At 38.7% G+C, this 21,650-nt stretch overlaps 2 protein-coding genes across 4 annotated transcripts; one reads left to right on the top strand and one right to left on the bottom strand.

Moving 5' to 3' along the window:
• Positions 1-691: 691 nt before the first annotated feature.
• Positions 692-5,718, bottom strand: LOC116252689 (luminal-binding protein). Its single transcript, XM_031627126.2, has 8 exons — positions 5,558-5,718; positions 3,681-3,948; positions 3,322-3,536; positions 2,985-3,227; positions 2,288-2,767; positions 2,002-2,156; positions 1,550-1,632; positions 692-1,422 (listed from the first exon to the last, which is right to left on the bottom strand). Exons 1-8 carry the CDS (start codon positions 5,616-5,618, stop codon positions 924-926), a joined length of 2,004 nt encoding a protein of 667 aa, XP_031482986.1. The 5' UTR covers positions 5,619-5,718; the 3' UTR covers positions 692-923.
• A 5,826-nt stretch (positions 5,719-11,544) lies between these two features.
• LOC116252685 (uncharacterized) lies at positions 11,545-19,769 on the top strand. 3 transcript variants are annotated; one of them, XM_031627120.2, is made up of 3 exons: positions 11,545-11,960; positions 18,594-18,934; positions 19,528-19,769. In XM_031627120.2, the coding sequence occupies exons 1-2, from the start codon at positions 11,738-11,740 to the stop codon at positions 18,908-18,910; spliced, it is 540 nt and encodes a 179-aa protein (XP_031482980.1). In that variant the 5' UTR covers positions 11,545-11,737; the 3' UTR covers positions 18,911-18,934; positions 19,528-19,769. The 3 variants fall into 3 exon arrangements, with proteins under 3 accessions (XP_031482980.1, XP_031482981.1, XP_031482979.1); XM_031627121.2 differs by lacking the exon at positions 19,528-19,769 and adding an exon at positions 19,088-19,387; XM_031627119.2 differs by lacking the exon at positions 19,528-19,769 and having other exon boundaries at positions 11,546-11,960; positions 18,594-19,076.
• Positions 19,770-21,650: the final 1,881 nt, after the last annotated feature.

Raw genomic sequence — 21,650 nt, 5'->3', positions numbered from 1 at the left:
CCTTAATGGAAAGTAGCAAATACTCACAAGGGAAGGTACATGAGAAGGAACCGAAAAGGTCTGAATGACAGAAAGACCAACATCTGAACGTGGCACTAAATCTAAAACCGCCACCAGCATAACAGAGGAAAGCCCCAACGGCACGTTTGAAGGCTGCAGAAGTCCAACTTTTCCAACAGGTTTTGGACACACAAGGGACCGACCATTCACAGGTCGGAGTTGACGTTAGACGACACCTCATTTCTTTTGGGAAGATGTAGAATGTGCTAACAAAAAGTGTTCACCATTGGAAACAACCATCATTCAACTGGATTGCTCCAAAGCCGCAGGCACAGAAGCAAGACACTTGGCCGCGAAAGTGTTGAATGAATTCATACTCACAAGCTACAGCCGCGGACACGCACTTGCAGAACTTTCTCTGTGCAGAAAAGATTGAAGAATGTGGAGACCGAAACCTCCAATTTCGGACACACGGACAAAGCATCCAAAATGCAAGGTGGAAAAAGAGGAGGAATCCTGAAAATATTGCACGCTCACCCGACAATGTCAATATCTGCTCACCAGATTTCAAAAGAATAAAAAGGCGTCTTCCTTTCACGACTTCATTAACAACTTAACATCATCAAACACGGATAATGAACTTGGAAGAGGGAAAAGAGACAGAGAGAGAGAGAGAGAGTATAAAGCGGGCTTCCAAAAAATTCAGTCTTGAATTCCAGCTACACGATGGGATGTAAAAGACAATGTTATGGGGAAAAAAGTTCAGAAGGAGATTTCTCTACAGGCAAGGAAAGAAAAACGTAGCTTTTCTCAAAACACCGACTGATGGACTCTTTGGCATATTCTCTTAACTAAATCTCTCGGTTTCGTTATAGAACAATTAGAGGAAGAAGAAGGGGGGGATGGTCCAGTCTATAAAAACTCTACAGCTCCTCATGCGAGTCGTCGTCGTCGTCGCCACCAGAAGAGCCAGCGGGACCGCCGGTTCTCTGGTAAACCTTGGTGATGATGGGGTTGCAGACGGCCTCCACCTCCTTGAGCTTCTCCTCGTAGTCCTCCTTCTCAGCGCTCTGGTTGTCGTCAAGCCACTCGAGCGCCTCCTTCACCGCCGCCTCCACCTTCTCCTTCTCATCAGCCTCCAGCTTGTCCGCCAGCTTGTCCTTGTCATTGACGGTGTTCTTCATGTTGTAGACGTATGTCTCGAGGCTGTTGCGGGCGTCAATCTTCTCCTTCACCTTCTTGTCCTCCTCTGCGAATTCCTCCGCTTCCCTCACCATCCGATCGATCTCTTCCTGGCTCAGTCGCCCCTTGTCGTTCGTTATGGTGATTTTCTCCGACTTCCCCGTGCCCTTGTCCTCCGCCTTCACGTTCAGGATGCCATTGGCATCGACCTCAAACGTGACCTCAATTTGTGGGACACCCCTTTTAAATGTGACGGGCATTAAGAGTAAGCACTCATGGAAGTTATAAAAGAAGATGTTCGGATGCTTCTTGCTGAAAGCTACTTTATTTTAGAAAATACGATAAAGCAATGCAACTGTGTATATACCTTGGAGCAGGAGGAATTCCGGTAAGATCAAACTTTCCCAGCTGCCTGCAATCTTTGGTAAGACTTCTTTCACCCTCAAACACCTGCGACAGCCGAATAAGCAAATTAGCAAGGACCGCAAAGACGAGAAAGTTTCAGGTACGAAAGCAATTGCTGAAAAAAAAATGTTGGTTTCCTTCCAAGAAAGAGAAGCAATTGAAACGCATCCGCCTTTCACAACTACAAGTTAAAAAAGGAGGGCACATCTGATCACAAGGTGCTGCATCTCGTTACGGCACACCTGAACCACGTGTTTCCTGGACATGTGGTTGGTGTATCCGTATTATCATGAGTACAATGACAAGACAAACAGAGACCCAGGTGGATCTTTTCTTGTTGAATGCAACGTCAAGTAACCTGATCAGTGGTCTCAATTCATTACAGGTACCGATTGTAGAAACCTAAGTTAGTACCTGAATAGAGACAGTGGTCTGTTGGTCCTGGTATGTTGTGAAGACTTGAGATTTCTTGGTTGGGATGACCGTGTTCCTCGGAATCAACTTTGTCATCACCCCACCGACGGTTTCAATGCCAAGAGTGAGTGGGGCCACATCCAAAAGAAGAATATCTGCAACCCAGCAATTGTTATTAGATTCACCTTTCCAGTGTGAGGGAAACAAGATCAATGATGGATTTGCCAAACAAAAGCAGAGTGAGTGAGTGAGTGAGAGAGAGAGAGAGAGAGAGTGAGAGAGAGACCTTTGGTTTCTTCACCCCCTTCACCACTGAGAATGCTTCCTTGAACAGCTGCTCCGTATGCAACAGCTTCGTCTGGATTGACACCCTTATTGGGCTCTTTCCCATCGAAAAAGTCCTTGAGAAGCTGCTGAACCTTGGGAATCCTAGTGCTTCCACCAACGAGAACAATTTCATCAATCTGCTTCTTCTCCAACCCAGCGTCCTCCAGGGCCTTCTTGACAGGACCCATGGTCTTCCTGAATAGGTCATTGTTCAACTCTTCAAAGCGAGCACGGGTTAAAGGCTCGGAGAAATCCAGGCCATCATACAGAGACTCGATCTCAACCCGGACTTGGTGCTGATTGCTCAGTGCTCTCTTGGCGCGCTCACTTTCCCTCCTCAGTTTCCCAAGAGCTCTGTTGTCTTTGCTGATGTCCTTTCCGTACTTCTTCTTGATCAATTTAATGAAGTACTCCATGATTCTCTGATCAAAATCCTCGCCTAGAATGAATCAAATTTACAACTTCATCAGATGTCATTCAAGTATGACACAAACAAAAGCGTAACATGACGATTTGTTGAAAGCAAATATGCCCAATAGAAACGTGTACACAGCAATAACTTGCCTCTGAAAGAGAATATTGGCTTATGCAATAATACAAACCAACATTTCCTAACCAATATAGAAAAAGATGATCATCATTTCCATAGTTCATACCTCCAAGGTGTGTGTCTCCATTCGTAGCCAAAACCTCGAAAACACCATTGTCAATGGTCAAAATACTGACATCAAAAGTGCCACCGCCAAGGTCGAAGACAAGAATGTTTTTCTCTCCTCCCTTCTTGTCCAGGCCATAAGCAATTGCTGCTGCCGTAGGCTCGTTAATGATACGAGCAACGTTTAGGCCAGCAATTATGCCAGCATCCTTTGTCGCCTGCCTCTGGGCGTCATTGAAGTATGCTGAAGGAAGGGTTTGAGAATGGAGTCAGAAACACAAACAGATAAACGTGGTAAATCAGCAGAAAAATAGTAAACCAAGGCATTTTCTCTTTACCAGGAACTGTCACAACAGCATCTTTAATTTTCTTCCCCAAGAAAGCTTCAGCTGTTTCTTTCATCTTAGTCAAAATCATTGCACTGATTTCCTCAGGGCTGAATACCTTCGTTTCTCCATCCTTGATTTTCACTTGTATGTATGGCTTCCCATCCTTGTTCACAATTTTGTAGGGAACAAGTTTCATGTCTTTTTGAACTTCCTTATCCTCAAACCTGACAGATAAATATGGCTTTAGACATGGAACGTGCATACATAAGCCGTTTAAAAGCATAGAGACCGACGAGGGAAAAAAACTAATGAAATCCATTCCAGGAGATGCAAAAATGGTCTTGCGGACGATAAAAGGTTGTACTTACTTTCTACCAATCAATCTCTTGACATCAAAAATGGTCCTCTCGGGATTTACAGCAGCTTGATTCTTAGCTGCCTCACCAATCAATCTCTCAGTGTCCGTGAAAGCCACCCAAGATGGAGTGATTCTGTTTCCTTGGTCATTGGCAATGATTTCCACATGACCGTTCCTGTACACACCTACACAAGAGTATGTTGTTCCAAGGTCGATACCAATAACTGTTCCCAACTTGGTGGCCTCTTCTTTCGCAATGACGAATGCACAAAGACATCCTGGTGAAAAGAAAACCAATATTCCAACAGATCATGAACAGTCCTCGTCCTCAACTTTCAAATGAAAGAGCAGTGATACATCACTAATAAGATGGCTAATATGCAAGGTCAAAATTTGCGCAAAATGCTATTTAAGTCAGACGGAAATGTCATAAATTTAAAGGTTTGCACTTTACTAAATTACTAAGACGATGGAATCCAAGGATAGACAAAAAAAAACTATCAAACGAAAAGGGCAATAGTATAAGAGAACTGTCACTATACAATTCGAAAGACCCAAAACATCAAGCACAGCATTTGGACATGGCAGAGCAGCTTAGCTCCAACTTAAGTTCACCATTGGCTAATCTACCACCCTTTGAGTGATGAACAGCTTGTCTCCGGTTGGCTAGCGCACTGTTTGATTAAAACAATTGGCTGAGCTTAAACCCAACACGAGTTCAGAACTTACAAGGTTAGCAGTCTAACTTAGAGATCATCAGATCATAGGAGGACAACTGAACAAGAAATTAGAGGTCGCGTTGGAATAATGAGTTTCATATAAGTCTATAGATAGCACTAACTCGACAAACAAAAATATATGCCAGCGGGCAGCATTTAATGACAACCAGCAACGTCCGGTTAGATCTCTCTCTCCTCTCTCTCTCTCTCACACCCCCACCCAACCCAAAAACCCAATAACGAGCTGAGCTCAAACAAACAAAAATTTCTTGTACTTGACATAAATCCCAACAGAACCAGCCCGCTTTGAGCTCATTCGCTTAGTGGACCGAGTTGAGCGAGCTTAGTACAAGCTAAGCCAATCAATCAGGGGTCACCAACTTCAATTCCCAAATCCCATCTAAGGTCGGTGATTATGAAGAACCAGACATGTTTATGCGTTTTAGGTATAAAGATGCACTAACAATGGGTTGACAGAAGACACTCCTCCACATAAACCTGCCATCCGACTGCCAATATAAGCGATGGCCCAACCTAACCAACAATGAACAACCTAAACAGAGCCCTATCAAACAATTACTCCAAGAACCATAACAATAACAACAGAAAAAAATATATATATTTCATGTGTTATGCAGATATACTTCAAAAGGTACCCCGTATGCGTGCCCACACTAAGAAAAGAAAAGCAGAAAAGCTTATTTAATCCGCATTTGTTATTTTTAAAGGGGAGGGGAAAATGATAAAGAAATCTTATAAATCGTTCAAAGTCGCTTTTCAAGAACAAAAAAACACACAAATCTCGCAATAAACAGCTACGCCTAACTCCAAGGGGAGAGAAAACAGAAATCCAAAGTGAAAACGATCTGATCTGACAACAGACGAGAACACACGGAAGAAACTCTTAACCACGCCAACCAAAAGACAATTGTTAGCGCAAGAAGAAGAGAAAAGTGAAATATACACCAACTCCTGGCTAATCGCTCCAAACACTAGCACAAACTTGCCCACCGTTCACTCGAATCTCACAAATACGTCCGGACACCGACCACTCAGATCAGAAAAACAACATGGTGTTTTCTCTTTTCGGGAAACAGAAAGAATACTAAGAATCTCACAACCAAACACAACAAGAAGATGAGAACCAGAGAAAAGAAGAGATCATTACCTAGCGATAAGATCGCCAAGAAACAAAGAGATCGTAGGTTTCTTCTTCCAGAGAGATCCATCTCTCCCTGATTTCCTAAACCAGATCAGACCTCTCTCCTCTCTCTCTCTCTCTTTCTGCGAAACGGGCTGGAAGGGAAAAGACGGAACACGAAGAGAGGGAGGGAGAGAGTGGCGTTTAAAAGGAGCCGGAGTCGCGGGGGGAGCGTTTCTCTAGGAGGGACGATGACGCGAAGCGGGCCCCGTTTTGCCTCTTTTGGGTGACGTGGACCAATAGCAGGTCGGTCGACACGAGTTTCGGCCAATGGCGAAAGAGCTTGTGTTGGGACGTCGTGGGCCGTCGGATGGATGCGCGGTGATCATCGGAAACCTCCAGACACTCGGGGTCACCGTCCTTCCCGCGACAAAGCGAAGCCGCAGTTGCTCCTCCCCACGTCTCTTCCTGACCTCTAAAATGTTTTTTTTTTTTAGGTATTATTTAGGAGAATTTTCGATTTGGAATCGGATTTATTATGTTTCGAGTTTGTGAATTTGAATTTAGATTAGAACATGAATGATGAAAAAATTTTACCATATTAGAATCCAATTTTCAATTTATAATGGAATATCCCGATGTGACTCTTAAATGCCACCAAGAACAAATTGCATGGATATTGGATACAGGATATTTTTTTTTCAAATTAAATTTAAATCTAAGCTCAATAGTATGAAATTTGAATTTAAATTATTTCTAATGTCATTTTTTAAATCTGAATCTGATTTGGTTTTCTCATCGAATGTTATGTTTTGTTTTTTTATATGCTTCTTTTCTATAACAACTATGACCTTGTCATTGGGTTCTACTTTAAAACATAGTCACAAATAACGTCTCACAGTGTTAAACGGTGAGGTTTTTCTTTGGTAGAATAACACGACTTTGAAAAAATGAAAAAAAAAATGATACATTTATAAAAAAAACTTAAAAACTAAAAATGAAGACAAAGTAAAATAAGTGAGAAACTAATAACATAAACATCAAAAGATGAGTAGATTTGCAATAAATAAAAAATAAAAACTGTTTTACATTAAAAAACTGAAAAAACATGAAAAATGAGTTAAAAATTCCTTTTATCATTCTTAACATTTTTTTTCAAAAAAACGTCTTTTTTTTAAGTTTTAAACGGTTAGTTAATTTATCGCATTTTTTTGTGTTTTTTTTCAAAAAAAAAACGCATTTTCTATGACTATAACTATAAGGTCATTTGATAGTCTCAAATCTCATATCCATTCTCGAAAAAATGCATTTTCTATGACTACAAGGGCATTTGATAGTCTCGAATCTCATATCCAAAACTGATATGATCACTTCACTGACAGAGATCTATTGTTTAAACAAACCGACTGTTTTAACGACTAATATGTGATCCATAGTGTTCAAATTTGTATTCGGAAGTAGATGTACACATAATATATGTTGTGTTTCATGAATGACATGTTAAACCATGTTCTTATTGTTTAGCATACACTCTTTGAGCACGTCTTCCTTGATGATTTCAAGTTCTCAACAACTTTGTTTTTAGAGTTATTTCGACGTTTTTGTGGGCAGATCTTCCGACTTTTTCACTTTAAAGGATTTATCAATCACCTTGACTTAAGAAGGTCTTCTTTTTTTAATATTATGTTTAAAGACCATTTGGATTAACCCTTTTATATATATATATATATATATATATATATATATATATATATATATATATATATATGAGAGAGAGAGTTAATCCAAAGTTCATCCCGCCCACTAGATCAAGTTGTCAAACAACCCCTTAGGGCTCTTTTAGCAAATGAAATAATTTGTAATTGTTTTATAAATCTGCTTCAAATGAAGGTAAATTTGTTTGAGGTAAATTTAAAAAATTATTTTATTTTTAAAGTATTTTATGAATCTTTTTAATTTTTAAGTCATATTCGTAAAATAGTTACATATTGTTTTGTTTACCAAAAAGGTCCTTAGTGTACCATTGAGGTTTGTGTGACCAAAGTTTTCACTCCAAATGAAAGGGTGGGGTAAATAAGCGATTTCATGTGGGAGATAGCAGACCTGTTAACTGGATGTGCTCTCCCATATGGATGGATTGTGTTAGTAGCTTTGTTGTCCTTCTCGATAGCCAGCCTGAGGAACTTTTAGAAATGCGCTTTTGGTCCAGTTTTGGCATCATTCCGAGTAAATGGCTAACCATTCATCCTAACCATGGAATTATCCAAATAACATCTACAAAAACTAATGGTGTTTGCTGGGTTGCGGTGAAGGTAAAGGAAGCCAAAGATTTTTTTGACATGGAAAATCATTTCTGCCGCATATCAATATCTCCTTTTCATGAGACTGTGATGTTAGCTTGGACGCTTCTGCATTTTGACTTCAATGGCTGCTCCACCATAATCATCGGTGCTAACAACAAGAATTGGAAATTTTGGCTTAGTCCTCTTATTGAAGGTAGAGGGGGATATGCTCCCCAAATAGTGGCTAACAAAGTTCAATTGTTCCACATCACCAACCAAAATTCAGATGTGCAAACTCTTTCCTTGCAGCCTTTAGTCTGAGGTTCAATGTTTCTCCTTGTGAAGGTTGCAGAAATTTTTTGTTAGTTCCCCTATGAATATTGTTTTTTTGGTACTGTTGGATTAATAAAATATTTGGAGGACTCCTCCAACGGGTTTGATGCCGAAAGTGTGGGGAAAACAAAGTACTCCTTCAAAGACACTGAGCTCATTAAAAACAAAGATTCCTTCTGAGGCATTTGGCAACAGTAATTGTACATAAGATTTCATGTATCGGCCTTAATTATTAGAATGGTGTTTCATGAACATGTCTCAATCTTAGGTTGAATACATGCAATAGTAACAACCCTGTTTTTATTACCAAATAAATTCTTAGAAGCTGATTGAGAAAAGTAATATTATGTTGGTGTCTCCTGCATCAAACCCAACAGTAACATAATGTTACTGTTTGCGAACAGCCTCTATTGTTTGTTCAAGAAAACAAATAAGAGCAAAAACACTTCAAATAGTTGGAAAGTTCAACAGTAGAAAAATACTCCTAATTTCCACATTGTTAAAGCACGTTTAGGTATTTCATTTACGAAATAAAATTCAAAAAATTTATTTATACAATACATCCCCTTTAAACAGTAAAGTAATTGCCAGTTTACATCCACAAATTGCACACGTTGATATGTGTAAAACTGTCAAAAAACAAGTATACGAGTATTAAACGGCGAAGAAAAATATAAGTATAATACGGCAAAGTTCTATATCTCGAGAATAAAACGAGAAAAGTTTGGTAAATTTTTTAAAAATTTTAAACATTTAATATATCTTAAAAATTATAAAAAAAGGAAAATTAATAAAAAAGGCAAAAAACTGTAAAAAATGAAAAAAACATATAATACGGGTATTATACATGTTTTTTAAAAAAACGTGTTTTATTCCCGTTTTATACGGCAAAGGTGTTTTTGGCATATAATACGCGCTTTTCTAAAGAAACGGCATTTTTTGTGTTAAAAACACTATTGATAATAATCGCCAGTTTTCTAAATGAGAATCCATATATGGGGAGCTCTTAAAACAGTGGCTAATACAGCCCATATCAACTCACATATCAATAAAAACAAAATACATGTTCCATTTAATTTTTTTAAGTGGAGATCGGATGCTCTTCTACTTTGCATATTATTTTTTGAAGGGGTTAATTGTCAGCTAGAATACTTTGTGACTGTTTCGTGAATCTATTGCAAATATCAAATCAAATTTACGAAAAACTAAAACTTGGTGTTTATAAATCCGCCCCATTCTTTGAGGACAGATTTACAGAGTGTGAGTGTTCAACCCTTAAGTTTATCAAGTAAATCTCAAGACCATTTTACCATAAGGTTAGGCCTCTAATTTTTATTAAAAATTTGAAAAAAAATATGTATAGAAAAAACTATCAATAAGAGAAGAAAAAAAGAAGCCCCTCATGAAGAATAGACAAATAATACTCCAAAATCTGTGAACTGCCTCTCAAACTCCAAAATGATATTCTTCCAAGCACCCCGCACTTCCGCATTAGGCTTGGTTTCAAAAACGCAATCAAACTCAAAGTATTCTTGTCGCTAAGTCCTTCTCTTTTCAAATCTGGACCAACTGGTAGGATCGGACCCGTTGCGGCCAAAGAATACTCACGATGCCGACGCCGATCCCTCTCCAAGATATAAGAGGAAGTTGTTGCCGATAGAGTTTAAATGTTAATACAAAATTTTGGTTCCCACCAGACAGTCATCCCGACTTAATGATAGGTCAAAAGATTACAAGTGAGTCTTCTCCAAACCCGATTTAAACCTACTACAAGACAATAATCAATGGATGACACTCCAAAAGAGCTTTTTGGATGTGAAGCGACATTTTGCATCCAAACAACACCAAAACCAGATTTTCTAAAAAAATCATATCCTGTTTTTCAATAAGTTGATTAACTTAGTCCTCCCAAGTTATTTACAAAAAAAATGAGTTTTGCTTGTATCATCCAAACACACAAACCAATTTTTGAAAAATGAATAAAACCTCCTTTTTTTTTTTTGCAAAACCGATTTTTTCAAAAAAGTTTCCTACGATGATGTCATTCAAACACGTCCTAAGTTTTACATTTAAATGGCACTTATATATTAAGACAATTTATTTATGTGGACTGGTACAACAATGGCTCACATCAGCCAAGTTTTTATCAATGCAATTGATTGAACTTGATAATAAGCTTATATTAAAGATTTTAATAAAAGTTAAAAGGTTGTATGGTCGTGTATAAAACTACTAGTTGTCTTCAGTCAATACATTTTCCCCAAGGATGCATACTCATTGCATTTATGTACCCAATTATTGTTCTTTATTGGGCACTAAATGAAGCTGCCTACGGGCCCGGGGTGGGTTAGTATGCGCCACATCGTACATTCGGGCTAATTTAATTTGGTTCGCTGTTATTTTAGACAGTTTGTAGCATTAATGAAGCAAACTTATACCTCGCCTTAATTATATAAGTATTAATGGACAGGATAGCTAGTTTAAATGTATACAATTAAACATATATCATTGTGACTGGGTAGAGTTAAACGTAGTGTAAACTTACAATGAATATGAAAATTACCAAATAAAGGGAAAAAATGAAATAAAAGTTATTTTTTATATACTAACTATTGAATTAGTTGTTTAACGTACTTTTTGGTTCACCTTAAGAACAAGAAGGCTTATAACCATTTGTCATTTAGAGTTATATATATATATATATATGTGTGTGTGAAAATTGAATGGTGACTCTAGCTTTTCAGAGTTCAGAGTCATTGATCCATTATAATGGACGATTAAGAAAAAAATAAAAAGAAAAAGTTGATGAATATTTTCGTCATCTATTCTTAGTTTCTAAATGAGCTGCCTTAATTAAATGGTTAGGTGGCTCTACATAATTAGAGTTTATATATATAGCCCTTTAATTTTTCATTAAAATTTATTTTAAATAAAATATAAACATCTTTATGAAATTTATTTTGTTATAAAACATGTTTTGATTCTAAGTTACTTTTATGAAATGTGCGGATTTTTTTATTATTGAAATGTTAATATAAAAGACAACGGCAAATTCATAGATTGCTGTTGATTTAAAAGGTGTGTTTTGAAAGGTTTAAAATGAAGATATCAGTAACATGCATGCTGCATATTAAAAACCATAATTTTAAAGTCAGATTAAAAAAAAATCTGAAATTTATGAATCTAAGATTCTAAGGATTCGTACCACCACGGATCTCAGATCCAGAAAGGTTTTCACAACGTATGATGTATAAGGAAAATGAGAAAGGTGAAGGTGGCTTGCCCTGAATTATGGTGAAAAATTGAGGACCCAAAATGAAAATGGTCCTTTAAAATAGAGTGGAGTCGGCAGGCATGGATGGGGAGATCTTGAGTTGGCGGGACCCACGCAAGCCACCCGCACAGCGCGTTTGTGGTGCTTGTGAAGTGCTGCGGTGTTGCCACTTCCCTCTCTGCTTCGCTAGCGCGCTGCTTCTTCCCCAAACCGCCGCGCGAGTAAGGCAAAGGGACAGTATAGTAGGAGTAAGGAGGAGGAGGAGGAGGAGGAGGTAGGAGGGAGAGACCCCCCATTGTCTTTCTATCGCCGCTGGAAATGGCTGCTCTTCTGGAGGTGTTTCCGGTCCATCGCCCCTCGGCCTCGGCGGCTGTACTGAGCTCTCCGTCGAGAACTCCTTTCCGGAAAGCGATATCCCTACCGGCGACAAGGGGGCTGCGGCTCGTGTCTCGTCCGGTTAGGGTTTGCACGGAGGTGCCCCTTGGAAGGCGGAAGAGAAGCGGAGCCGTTGTCTGCGAGGTGCCGGATACAGCAATCAAAGGTTAGGGTTAGGCACTCTCTTTCTCTCTCCTTCGCAGCCACGCTTGCACACACAGTTGTTTCCTAGTGGATACATAATTTGTGCTATGGATTAACCTTTATATGATTTACGTTTTCCTTTTTTTAAAATTTCATTTAGTCTTTATCTTCGCGGATTCAAGGATGCTATTGGTAAAGAACTTTGACAAGCAGATATTTGATGCGTACAATTAAGTTGATGGTTTCTTCTGGTAAGCGGAAGATTGTTTACCATTGGCTCTTGGTTATTTTAGTTGCGGTGAGGTTGTTAGTGAATAGTTTGGGTTTCATAAATACAATGTTGGTCATTTTCTTAAAGAAAAAGAAAGCCTCTTAGCCTCCACGAAATAAATTTCTCCCATGTTTTGACGAGGTCTGGTTCTTCTGCTTTATTAAAATACATTTAAGTTTCTGGAAAGTACGCATGCAATGTAAACTGTTCCGAGGAACGTGTGATTTTGAAATATGCACAGTAATTGGAATATGCGATTTTTTTCGTGCCTCTATAAGAATCTAGATGTTATTGGATTCTCCAAGGAAAATCCTTTTTATATGGGGTGGTAAGAGTCTCCAGGAAAAAGGCCTGACTGGTCCGCAATAAGGCTTCCCATATGGATGAGAAACAAGAAAAATGAAATAAGAAGGTTCCAATTCTCCCATCCAGTCCTCGGGAATATCTTACCTAAACTCCTTATTATAGAGTACCGTGGAGAGTCAGCCTTATTTTTGAGGTTGATTACCTGTCAAATCCTACACTTTCCTTTCAGCAGAGTGAGATCCTTCTTCTTGTTTGGGCTTTGTTAGCAACAAAGTAGTTTTTCCGATGACAAACCCCTCCTATTCTATGAAAGAAAGGCAATTAGTGGGAAGTCAGTTCCTCACCAAGTTATCACTTTTCCACAGGCTTTGGGGGGAACCTAAATAGCAAGGAAAAGTAGCCTTCATTGATTCATTTGATATCCTAACTTCGTGAGGTTAAGCAATAGATTTAAATTTTGTCAGAAGAGGAAAAGGCATTTATATCAAAGGCCAGCTTTTTCTGTCTACTCCCCCTAAATAAGTAAATTGCTTGTCAAGAGGAGCATGGGCATGTAAATTTAATTGGTCCAAATGTACCACTCACAATAATGATATCTTAGGTTCTGGCTTACATTTCATGAAAATGCAAAACTATATATATATATATATAATGGATGTATATAGAGAGTGAGCAGGCATACATTTTTGAAACAGCCGCATGTATGTATGGGATAGCAGATTTATATTTCATGAACGTGTACGTATGTATATATATGTATAGAGAGAGAGAGAGAAAGTTGGAGAGACAGAGACAGAGAGACTATTGGCTTGCCAATGTCTTGGACGTATCATTTAAGCTTTTCTTTTTCCTTTCTCTTTTCACCCTTTGGCTTCCTACATTTGTGTAATAGGAAAATGTCAAAGAGTGTATTATGTTGGGCTTATATTTTATTTTATTTTCCTGATTTTATCATTATTGATAATGGCTCATGTGAAGATGAGATATTTGAAAGTGTTGAAAGTGTCTAAAGGGGTACGGGACAGCAATATTTGCTGATATCACAGGGCAATATGGTTTAATCATGTCCCAATTATTGGTCACACTAAGAAGAAAATTATGAGAAGAAAAAGATATACTCCAAAGTACAAACCACAGGAAGGTATTATTCTTCTAATAAACATGTCATTCATCTGGTGGGGATGACCTCTCTCTCTATGTTGCCATGTTTGTGGGCCATCCCAAGTTCAGAACTCTGGTTGTTCATGCAAGGCTGAAAGTAGGTATACTTCCTAGCGGGAAGTCATACCATTTATCTTGGTAAGGAGAATGGCCCTTCCCTAGTTGTTTTGAAGAGAAAAGAATAATAAACAGTGTCATGAATTTCTTGTGAAAATACACCAAAAAAATTGTGGATTTGAAAGAATTGACATTTTAGAGTTGTTTAAATGTCAAAAGGATTTTAGAACAAAAATATCATGAGTATGTGAGACTGTGCCAGAAAAATAGTCCTTTGATCTTTTTGTATTTAACATGGCTTGTCTCCTCTGGTTTTGAACAAAAACTGTTGTGAACAATGTATCAAGAAAAATATTTGAAACCCCATCAGACATTTTAATCTAGTCCAGTTGCATGCTGAAGGTCTGGAAGACTGGAACCTTTCAATTTCTTCTGGATAGGCCTTTTTTTTTTTTACAATTAATGAGCTAGTCACAACTGAGCACGTTGTCCATGGGTTAGCAGTGTAGCACTAACCTAACTTACTGTTGGACCAAGGGTGATAATGTTTACTAGTTCCCAACGTAGTCTGATGTCTAAATCACATGCTGTTTTCTAACTGTTTGGTTTCAAATTTTATGTGGGATTTTCCAATCCAACCAATTGGAAATTCGCTTGCTTTAGTTTAGCATCATTTTTGGATCCAAATGAAGAAATTGTTAAATTCACATATTATCAATGTAATCAGGTTTAGGTATCTGATAGAGAATGGCAGCAACCACATTCGTTTGGAAACCTAAAGTAATCTGCATCCTATCAATCATTGTTTCAGTTCGTTTTAACCAAACCCAGCTAGAAACAAATTCAAATTGGATATTGCACCACCTGGTCCCTTTTGGTAAGGCTTGTATGATAGTAATACTTAAAAGATTAGACTCAAAAAAGGATCTAGGTAAAAGCCCTTTTGCTTTGGTTTTGTATGATGTGAATGGGTTGAATTTATCCAATCTACCCCCTTGAAGGCATTCCAAATTCAGTTTATATCCCATCCAGGATTTCCCCGTTCAATGAAGTTGTAGAAAAGAAAACAAAAACCTTCTAGGGTTCTGGCAGAAGATAAAGAGAGAGTGTGTGTGTATAAGTGAGAGAGCGAGAGTATTTGTTACAGAAAAACTTGATGGTATTTAACCTTTGTGTATTTGCTTTATCCAGAAACTCTAGTTGAAAACTAGGTAAGAAACTTCTAAACTTTTTAGCTTCAAATAATTTAGGCTGAAAGTTTGGTGTATGTTTGGAAATTTTCCTAGATATATATGAGGAAAACCTTGGGGTAGTGAATAAGGACAAATCTCCTGGATGGAAGCAGGCAGCTGCATTGTGACTGCTACCTACCATGTATATTGAAAATGTATAGTTTCATTATGGCTGCTAGCTACAATTATAACTGCTAGTATCATAGATAATGAAAAAGTGCACTAGCATATCTACATGGATTGTTATCATGCACTGCATACATGCCTCCTGAATTTCAGTGGGAAAATTTAGTTTGCTGAATTTAATTTTTTGTCCAAAGAGTGTTCAGCCTTCAACTTTCTTACAATAAGCTTTTTAAGTAATACCAATCTTAGAATGTAGTCTTGTTCTGTAACATGCATTCTTCCATCCTCATTGGACCAAAATCGGTAGGCAGTTCTGTTTTCTTCTGCATTCTTCTTATTTCTCCTCTCAATTTTGTTGATTCGTTCAATGCTGAATGCAAAAGTCTAGCAATAACAATGGTTGCATGCTGGAGCAAAACATGACTCTTAAGCTGTACCATCTGGGCTTGATATTTATTGCAGCCTTTCAGCAATTCTTATTTTTTAGTATTTAATTGAGTTTTGCTGAGGTTATCTTTGTTTCAAAAATGTGGATTTTGCTTTTCCGTTCTGTCTTTCTCTTTTCTTCAATACGTTACAAACTTAAAAAGGGAGAATATGAATAGCTGTATTGCTTATGTCTTCAACAATAGGAGAGCAATATACAAGAACAAGAAGTATTCCATGAATGAATTACTCACCTCATGTGAATGAGCTTGATAAATCTGAAAAAAATGCAAAAAAGGGTTCAATATGCAGTAAGGTGGTTAAATGTTCATGCATTTGAACTGTAAAGCAAGCAGGTGAAAGTCTAGTTTAATAGTTAATACTTATTGGGGTCGTCCGGCTGGTGGCAACACATAATGGTGTAGCATCTCTAGATTGGTTGGCATAACTTGTAACCATCACCAGTGGTGATGTGAATTTCTGCTTCTCTTATTATCGACACTTTCTCTGTGTATTATGGATCTTGTATTTAATTAGTATAAAAGATGTCCTAGTTGTATGAACTTCCTTTTAGTATTTCTGTTCAATTGAGGTTAATTTCTTCTGTTTGATCCAAGAAGCTGTCTAAGTATGCAACTTCTGCATTGCATAAATAAGGATACCCTCAAATCGCTGATTTGTTTTAGAAATCTCTCTCTCTCTCTCTCTCTTTTTGTGAGGTGTCTAGATGCGAGCGTGTTGATTAGAGGGAGTAACACACTTGAGTCTTGTTGCCTGTTGTTGATTACTACCCATGCTTAGAATGAAACCCAAGATGTGTAATACAGGTTTTGCTTTTCAAATACTTGTCTGTTTTGGTTGAATGAGATTCTTAGCTTCATTTTCTTTGGTTGTATTATGTACTGAAAGTTGATGCTAAAGATGCTCAGAGGTGGGTAAAAGTCTCAGAATCTTAGTGTAATCTTCAGTTTTTGAAACTGAAAAATATATATGATGATAACTTTGAAAGGGGATGGTTTTCAGTTCAGTGGTGCTGCTTACATTCAATTCACAATTTATGAAGTGATGGTTTTGTCAATATAATGTCTGCCTAAAGTGGAACTAATGTGCTATTTGTTGTTAAGTTTTGCAGAACTTTTGCCTGAAAGAATGGCAAGGCCCACATTCTGCTTTTATGAGCCAGAATATGAGAAATGTTGTTCCTATACAAGCAAATGTGCCCTTTTTCCCTTAAAAAGGAGCAATAGCACTTAATTTAATTTCTAATCTTGGTCAATGAACTTAATTTAATTTCTAATCTTGGTCCATGAAAACTTACTTCCAGGTCTTTTGGTTCTTGCTTATTTATTTTGAGTTTGTACATTTCTGTTAGTTATCATGGTATGCATGTACTGTCTTGATGATAAGCTTCACGCAGCCAAACAACTGCATAGCTTCCTCTCTATCTTGTGACTAGTAGCTTGTATTATCTCCGAATGCAGAATGAGCTTGTCAATTCCTCATATATTTTTTCATGCTATCTGATGATGTACTGTAGGGCTTCTCTTACAGTAAGGGCCTGTTTGATGGATTAGCAATATGGAATGAGAAATAAGATCCTGGAAATAAGTTTCCAAAAAAAATGGAATGGGAAATTTCCTTTCCATTCCATTTTTGCTGAATGTGTGATAGGATTGGAAGATGTTTCCTAGAAACATTCTTCTTAGCTTCATAGCATGGGATGGAAGGTAAAGGCAAGAAAGGTAGAAGAAGAAGATGGTGCAGTCTACTGAGCTAGAGTTAGGGTTAGGTTTATTGTGCTCCCCTTGAACACATTATAGTGGGTGCCATTGACCAGCACTGGCCACTGGACCGACCATGGGGTTTTGATTGGTGGCGTCGATTTCATCAATTTCACAGGTTGCTCGATGGCTTTGCTGCCAGCGAGGGTGGTTCAGAGCCTTCAGGCATTGAATCTCAAATCTGATGCCCTTGCCACCTCCGTCTCCCAAATCTGATGTCCTCCTCACCTCCAACTACCTCCTCACCACGCCGAGGCCCCGACCACCTCTTCACCACAACCCACCACCATGCCACCATCTTCCTCGCCATCAATGCCGATAGCTGTTATTGTCGCACCCACAGGTTGCTCTTCCAGTCGCCTCGCATATTGCCCCTTTTCTCTCTATGCAGCCTCCAACGGTCATCTTTTTTTTTCGGAAAATCTCGTCCCACCCCTTGGGGTGGGACAAAATTTCTGGAAATATCTTTCCATAAATCACCCCAACATTCTTTTTTTTCATCCCATGTTTGATCAATAAGAATCGTTTTTTAAAATTTGAATTTTATTTCCATCACTGCAGGATATTTCCTGCCCATCAAACGTGGCCTAAGTCTTTCATATTGGCCGTGGACAAAAGGTCCTGCCTGGTCCATGTTCTCAAGAGCGCTCTTGCTTGTTCCATAGTCTTTGTCCTTCGGCTAAATGCCATCTCATGACCTGACAAAAACTTGCTAATACTTTATGAAATGTGAATTGAAAAATTTTACCCTTATCAAAATATGGTGATTTTAGATCATGAAAAGTAGTTCCTTCATCCTGAATACAAAAGTCATTGTTTTTATGCTTATAATTTTATGTAAGAAAATGATCTCAGATTGTTTGTCCTTGAGAGCCAAAGGGCTGTTCTGCTTCCTCAAGAATTCGATACTGGGTTTTCCTTTCAACTCTGTCAAAAAAAGGTTGTGCATGTGTGTGTGTGTGTGTGTGAGAGAGAGAGAGAGAGAGATGAACATTACAAATAGCTGGCATCTTAGTCTGATTTAGTTCAAGGTTACCCTAGGAGTGGTCTAACAGGGGTGAGGCCCTTATTCGGTAGAAAATGTATGGTTCTGGTTGTTTATGATAGTATCAGTAAAGCAGGTTATAAGTCTATGGCTAGTAAGTTTGTCATCAAGATTTATGTTTTTGGTGTTTCTCCTCTGCGCTTGCCTTTTTACAGTTGACTGTATAGAGTGTTTTAGATTGGCTAGCTCATACAAAATTATATATGACATCTGTTTGTTTTGTAAAAACTTACTCATGCTTGGAATCCAGTGCCACTTGTGAATGAATCAACTTGGCAGTCTCTTGTCATTGAGGAGGAGGGACCTGTGCTTGTGGAGTTCTGGGCACCTTGGTGTGGACCCTGCCGAATGATTGAACCCGTTGTAAGTGAGTTAGCAGTGCAGTATGCAGGAAAACTGAAGTTCTATAAGCTGAACACTGATGAGAGTCCAAAAATAGCGACTCAATATGGAATCCGTAGCATCCCAACTGTGATGATCTTCAGGGGTGGGGAGAAGAAGGAAGCAATTATTGGTGCTGTTCCAAAGACCACTCTTACTCTAAGCATTGAGAAGTTTCTTCCTTGACTGTTCACAACCCATTGTCGAGCTGTAAGACCATAATTACTTTCTTTATATGTTTTTGTATTTTAATGCAGTAGTTTTTAGGTTATCTGATCTCATGGCACGTGAATATTTATCTATGCTGTATATATCCATGAAGGTTTATAAATTCCCTGTTTTTTGTTGTCAACTTTTTATTAGGTTGCATTTGTGGTTTTATTTGTGATGAAGATTCTCAATGCAAGACTGCCAACTGGATTTAGTTGCTCAATTGCTGGTTTATAATGTGGATTGATGACCACGTTTGTAGCTCTGGGAATAGATTAATACCATTCTGTGGATTGGCTAGCAGCTTGCGGGCTTAGTTGTTTGAGTGTAGCTCTCACAAGGTTGCATTCCTGCACCAACACTATCTGCCTCCACCAACTCTTCCTTTCCTCCAAACTTGCAATGAACCTGCTATCTGGTGGATTAATCCACTTAACTGTTCTGTCGAAATGAAGTAAACTAGCTGCATTTGACTCGCTGTTAGCTGAATAGTCAATTTTTGCGTTTCTTTGTTGCCAACTTTGCATATTCTGCTGTCTAGTTGCAGTCAGAGACTCCTGCTGACTGAAACATTGATGCTGGTTTCTCCTCAGATACAAATGGAGGGATAATAAATACTGAACACTGAAAATGAAAACGCCCTCGTACCAGCCCGGACATGCTGCTCAGGTGTGGACGGCCATTGTTGTTCTACCTGTTGTGGTTATTTGGAGTTGTACTAATTGCTAGTCAATAGTCCAAGATATTCTGGCAATGTTTTTGCTAATCTGTCGGCTTCATATGGACTATGAAGAACATATATTTTGCTGAACTAAAAGATCTAGTTGATAAAGATTGTCCGTTGTCAAAATCAACTAAGATTAGCAGGGGGGGTACAGATGCGTTTAAACTACTCAAAACAAAACATGATTATTTTGGCGTTGACCCACCAACCTTGCCCGTTATAAACCAGCTTTCGACCTGCCGCATTATCGTTATAAACATGTAATTTTAATTGATTTTTTTTTTATTCAGTCAGTTTAAAAAAAAGGCTAGTTCCATTGAGAACCTATTTGAAAATTCTCAGGTACTCTTTGATAGCTGTGGATCTCAGATCTGATGGATCTATCGAGAGACCTGCAGTGCTACCAACCGGAGAAAATGAAATCTACGGTTTTCAGATCCTCGAAGGGCGTGAAATTCATGGATTTCAGGTTCGGACGGTGGGTGGACCGGTGGTCCGACCTTTCTCGCAGATCTCAGTTCTGCAAAAGGACGCCGAGGTGGAATGTCCCACCATGCCCCTGCCTAGCTCCTTCTGCTGCACTACATCTCTCTCTCTCTCTCTCTCTCACACACACACACACACAAACCCCCGGCCATGGCAGCGTAGTTTTTTCTCTCTCTCACGGCTAAATTGAAAGGGCTAAAACCTCTGTTTCACCGGAAATGGGAGGGATTTTGAAAGCCCTCTTTTTCATACGAAAGTGGGCTTCTCGTCCTCATTTTCGTGGGAAAATGAGGGCTCTACCCAACGAGGCCGAAGCTCCTCCCTTTTCTCGAGTGTTCATGGCTGCTTCGGAACCCAGATGAAACCCTTAAATTGGACATCATTAGCATCTGCTTGATTACCTACAAACATATTCGACAAGTCAAAATATCGTTAGTTTTGTTCATATCACGCTGCAGCCGAAGGAAAAAACTTTGGAATCTAATTGTGGTAGTGTAACCCCACATTGTGAAAATCAATTCATAAGCCAATTGAAATCTGCCTGACTGTTGATTCTATGTATCGGCCGATTCATTTGTTCAGCTGAATAGTCGAAAAATTTTGAAAAAAAAAAAAATCATTCTTATAATATAATTCAAATTTAAAATGTCAACCAAAACAGTTAGAAGCTGACATGTGGTGCTCTTGAATTGGCCAAATGACCGATTCAGGCCGAAGCTGACGCATTCGTATAGTTGCGACAAATATGCGCAACTGCGTGGCTCAGTCTGACCGGACCCACTCAGTAAATTAACCTTAGCTCAGTCTGACCGCACCCAGTTAGTAAATTACATTGGGGGCTAACAACCTCAACCTTACCCAACCCAACCAGGGCCTTGTGGTCCCTAAATTTGACCAGTAGCTTGAGAAGTTGGCCCATGCCCAGATCCAGTTCATTTTCTCCTGAGACTTTAATGCAACAGCCAGGGTCCACTCCTGCCTACATCACCATGTGCATGTTACAGTCAGTCCAATTCATCTACATTAGATCGTAGAGGACAAGGCCCTGAGAGGCAGACCGTCTGTCTCACCCTATTCCTTCCCCTTCATTCAAACACGGGGAGGCCATCTTCGGACACCCTTAATCGGGTCACAAGGATAGTTTTCATGATACGTATCGATCAAAATCTGTTGAATTTATTTGAATCCACGTTTTAAGTCAATGTAGATATCCATTGTTTGTTTACATGCTGGGTTCCATAAAACAAGGATTCAACCCAAGGGGTGTAACATAGTTGGTTGTAAGGTTGCACAACGAGTTGAGCAAGCTCGAGCTCGATTCAAACTCGTTCCTTAAAACTTGATTCGAACTGAACGAGTCAAGTTCGAGTTCAAATGTATGCTTGAAATGTTAAATGGGTTGAGTTCGAGCTGTAAGAACTCGACTGCACAATGAATGAAGAAATAATTAAATGAGTTAATCGAGTTATACAAGTTAATCAAGTTAAAAGGAATGAGACATGCTTA

This window comes from Nymphaea colorata, chromosome 4 (assembly GCF_008831285.2).
Source record: "Nymphaea colorata isolate Beijing-Zhang1983 chromosome 4, ASM883128v2, whole genome shotgun sequence".
Classification (NCBI taxonomy): Eukaryota; Viridiplantae; Streptophyta; class Magnoliopsida; order Nymphaeales; family Nymphaeaceae; genus Nymphaea; species Nymphaea colorata.
Note: the sequence above shows the minus strand (reverse complement) of the source record. Positions and strands in the feature narration are given on the sequence as shown.

What these genes read in the sequence shown, in the direction of transcription:
- LOC116252689 (XM_031627126.2), bottom strand. Translation starts at nt 5,618, where the DNA reads ATGGATCTCTCTGGAAGAAGAAACCTACGATCTCTTTGTTTCTTGGCG. An exon ending in TGCTGTTGTGACAGTTCCTG is followed by an intron (nt 3,228 to 3,321) that starts GTAAAGAGAAAA and finishes CCCTTCCTTCAG; the next exon opens with CATACTTCAATGACGCCCAG. An exon ending in AGGGGGTGAAGAAACCAAAG is followed by an intron (nt 2,157 to 2,287) that starts GTCTCTCTCTCA and finishes GCTGGGTTGCAG; the next exon opens with ATATTCTTCTTTTGGATGTG.
- LOC116252685 (XM_031627120.2), top strand. Translation starts at nt 11,738, where the DNA reads ATGGCTGCTCTTCTGGAGGTGTTTCCGGTCCATCGCCCCTCGGCCTCG. An exon ending in GCCGGATACAGCAATCAAAG is followed by an intron (nt 11,961 to 18,593) that starts GTTAGGGTTAGG and finishes CTTGGAATCCAG; the next exon opens with TGCCACTTGTGAATGAATCA.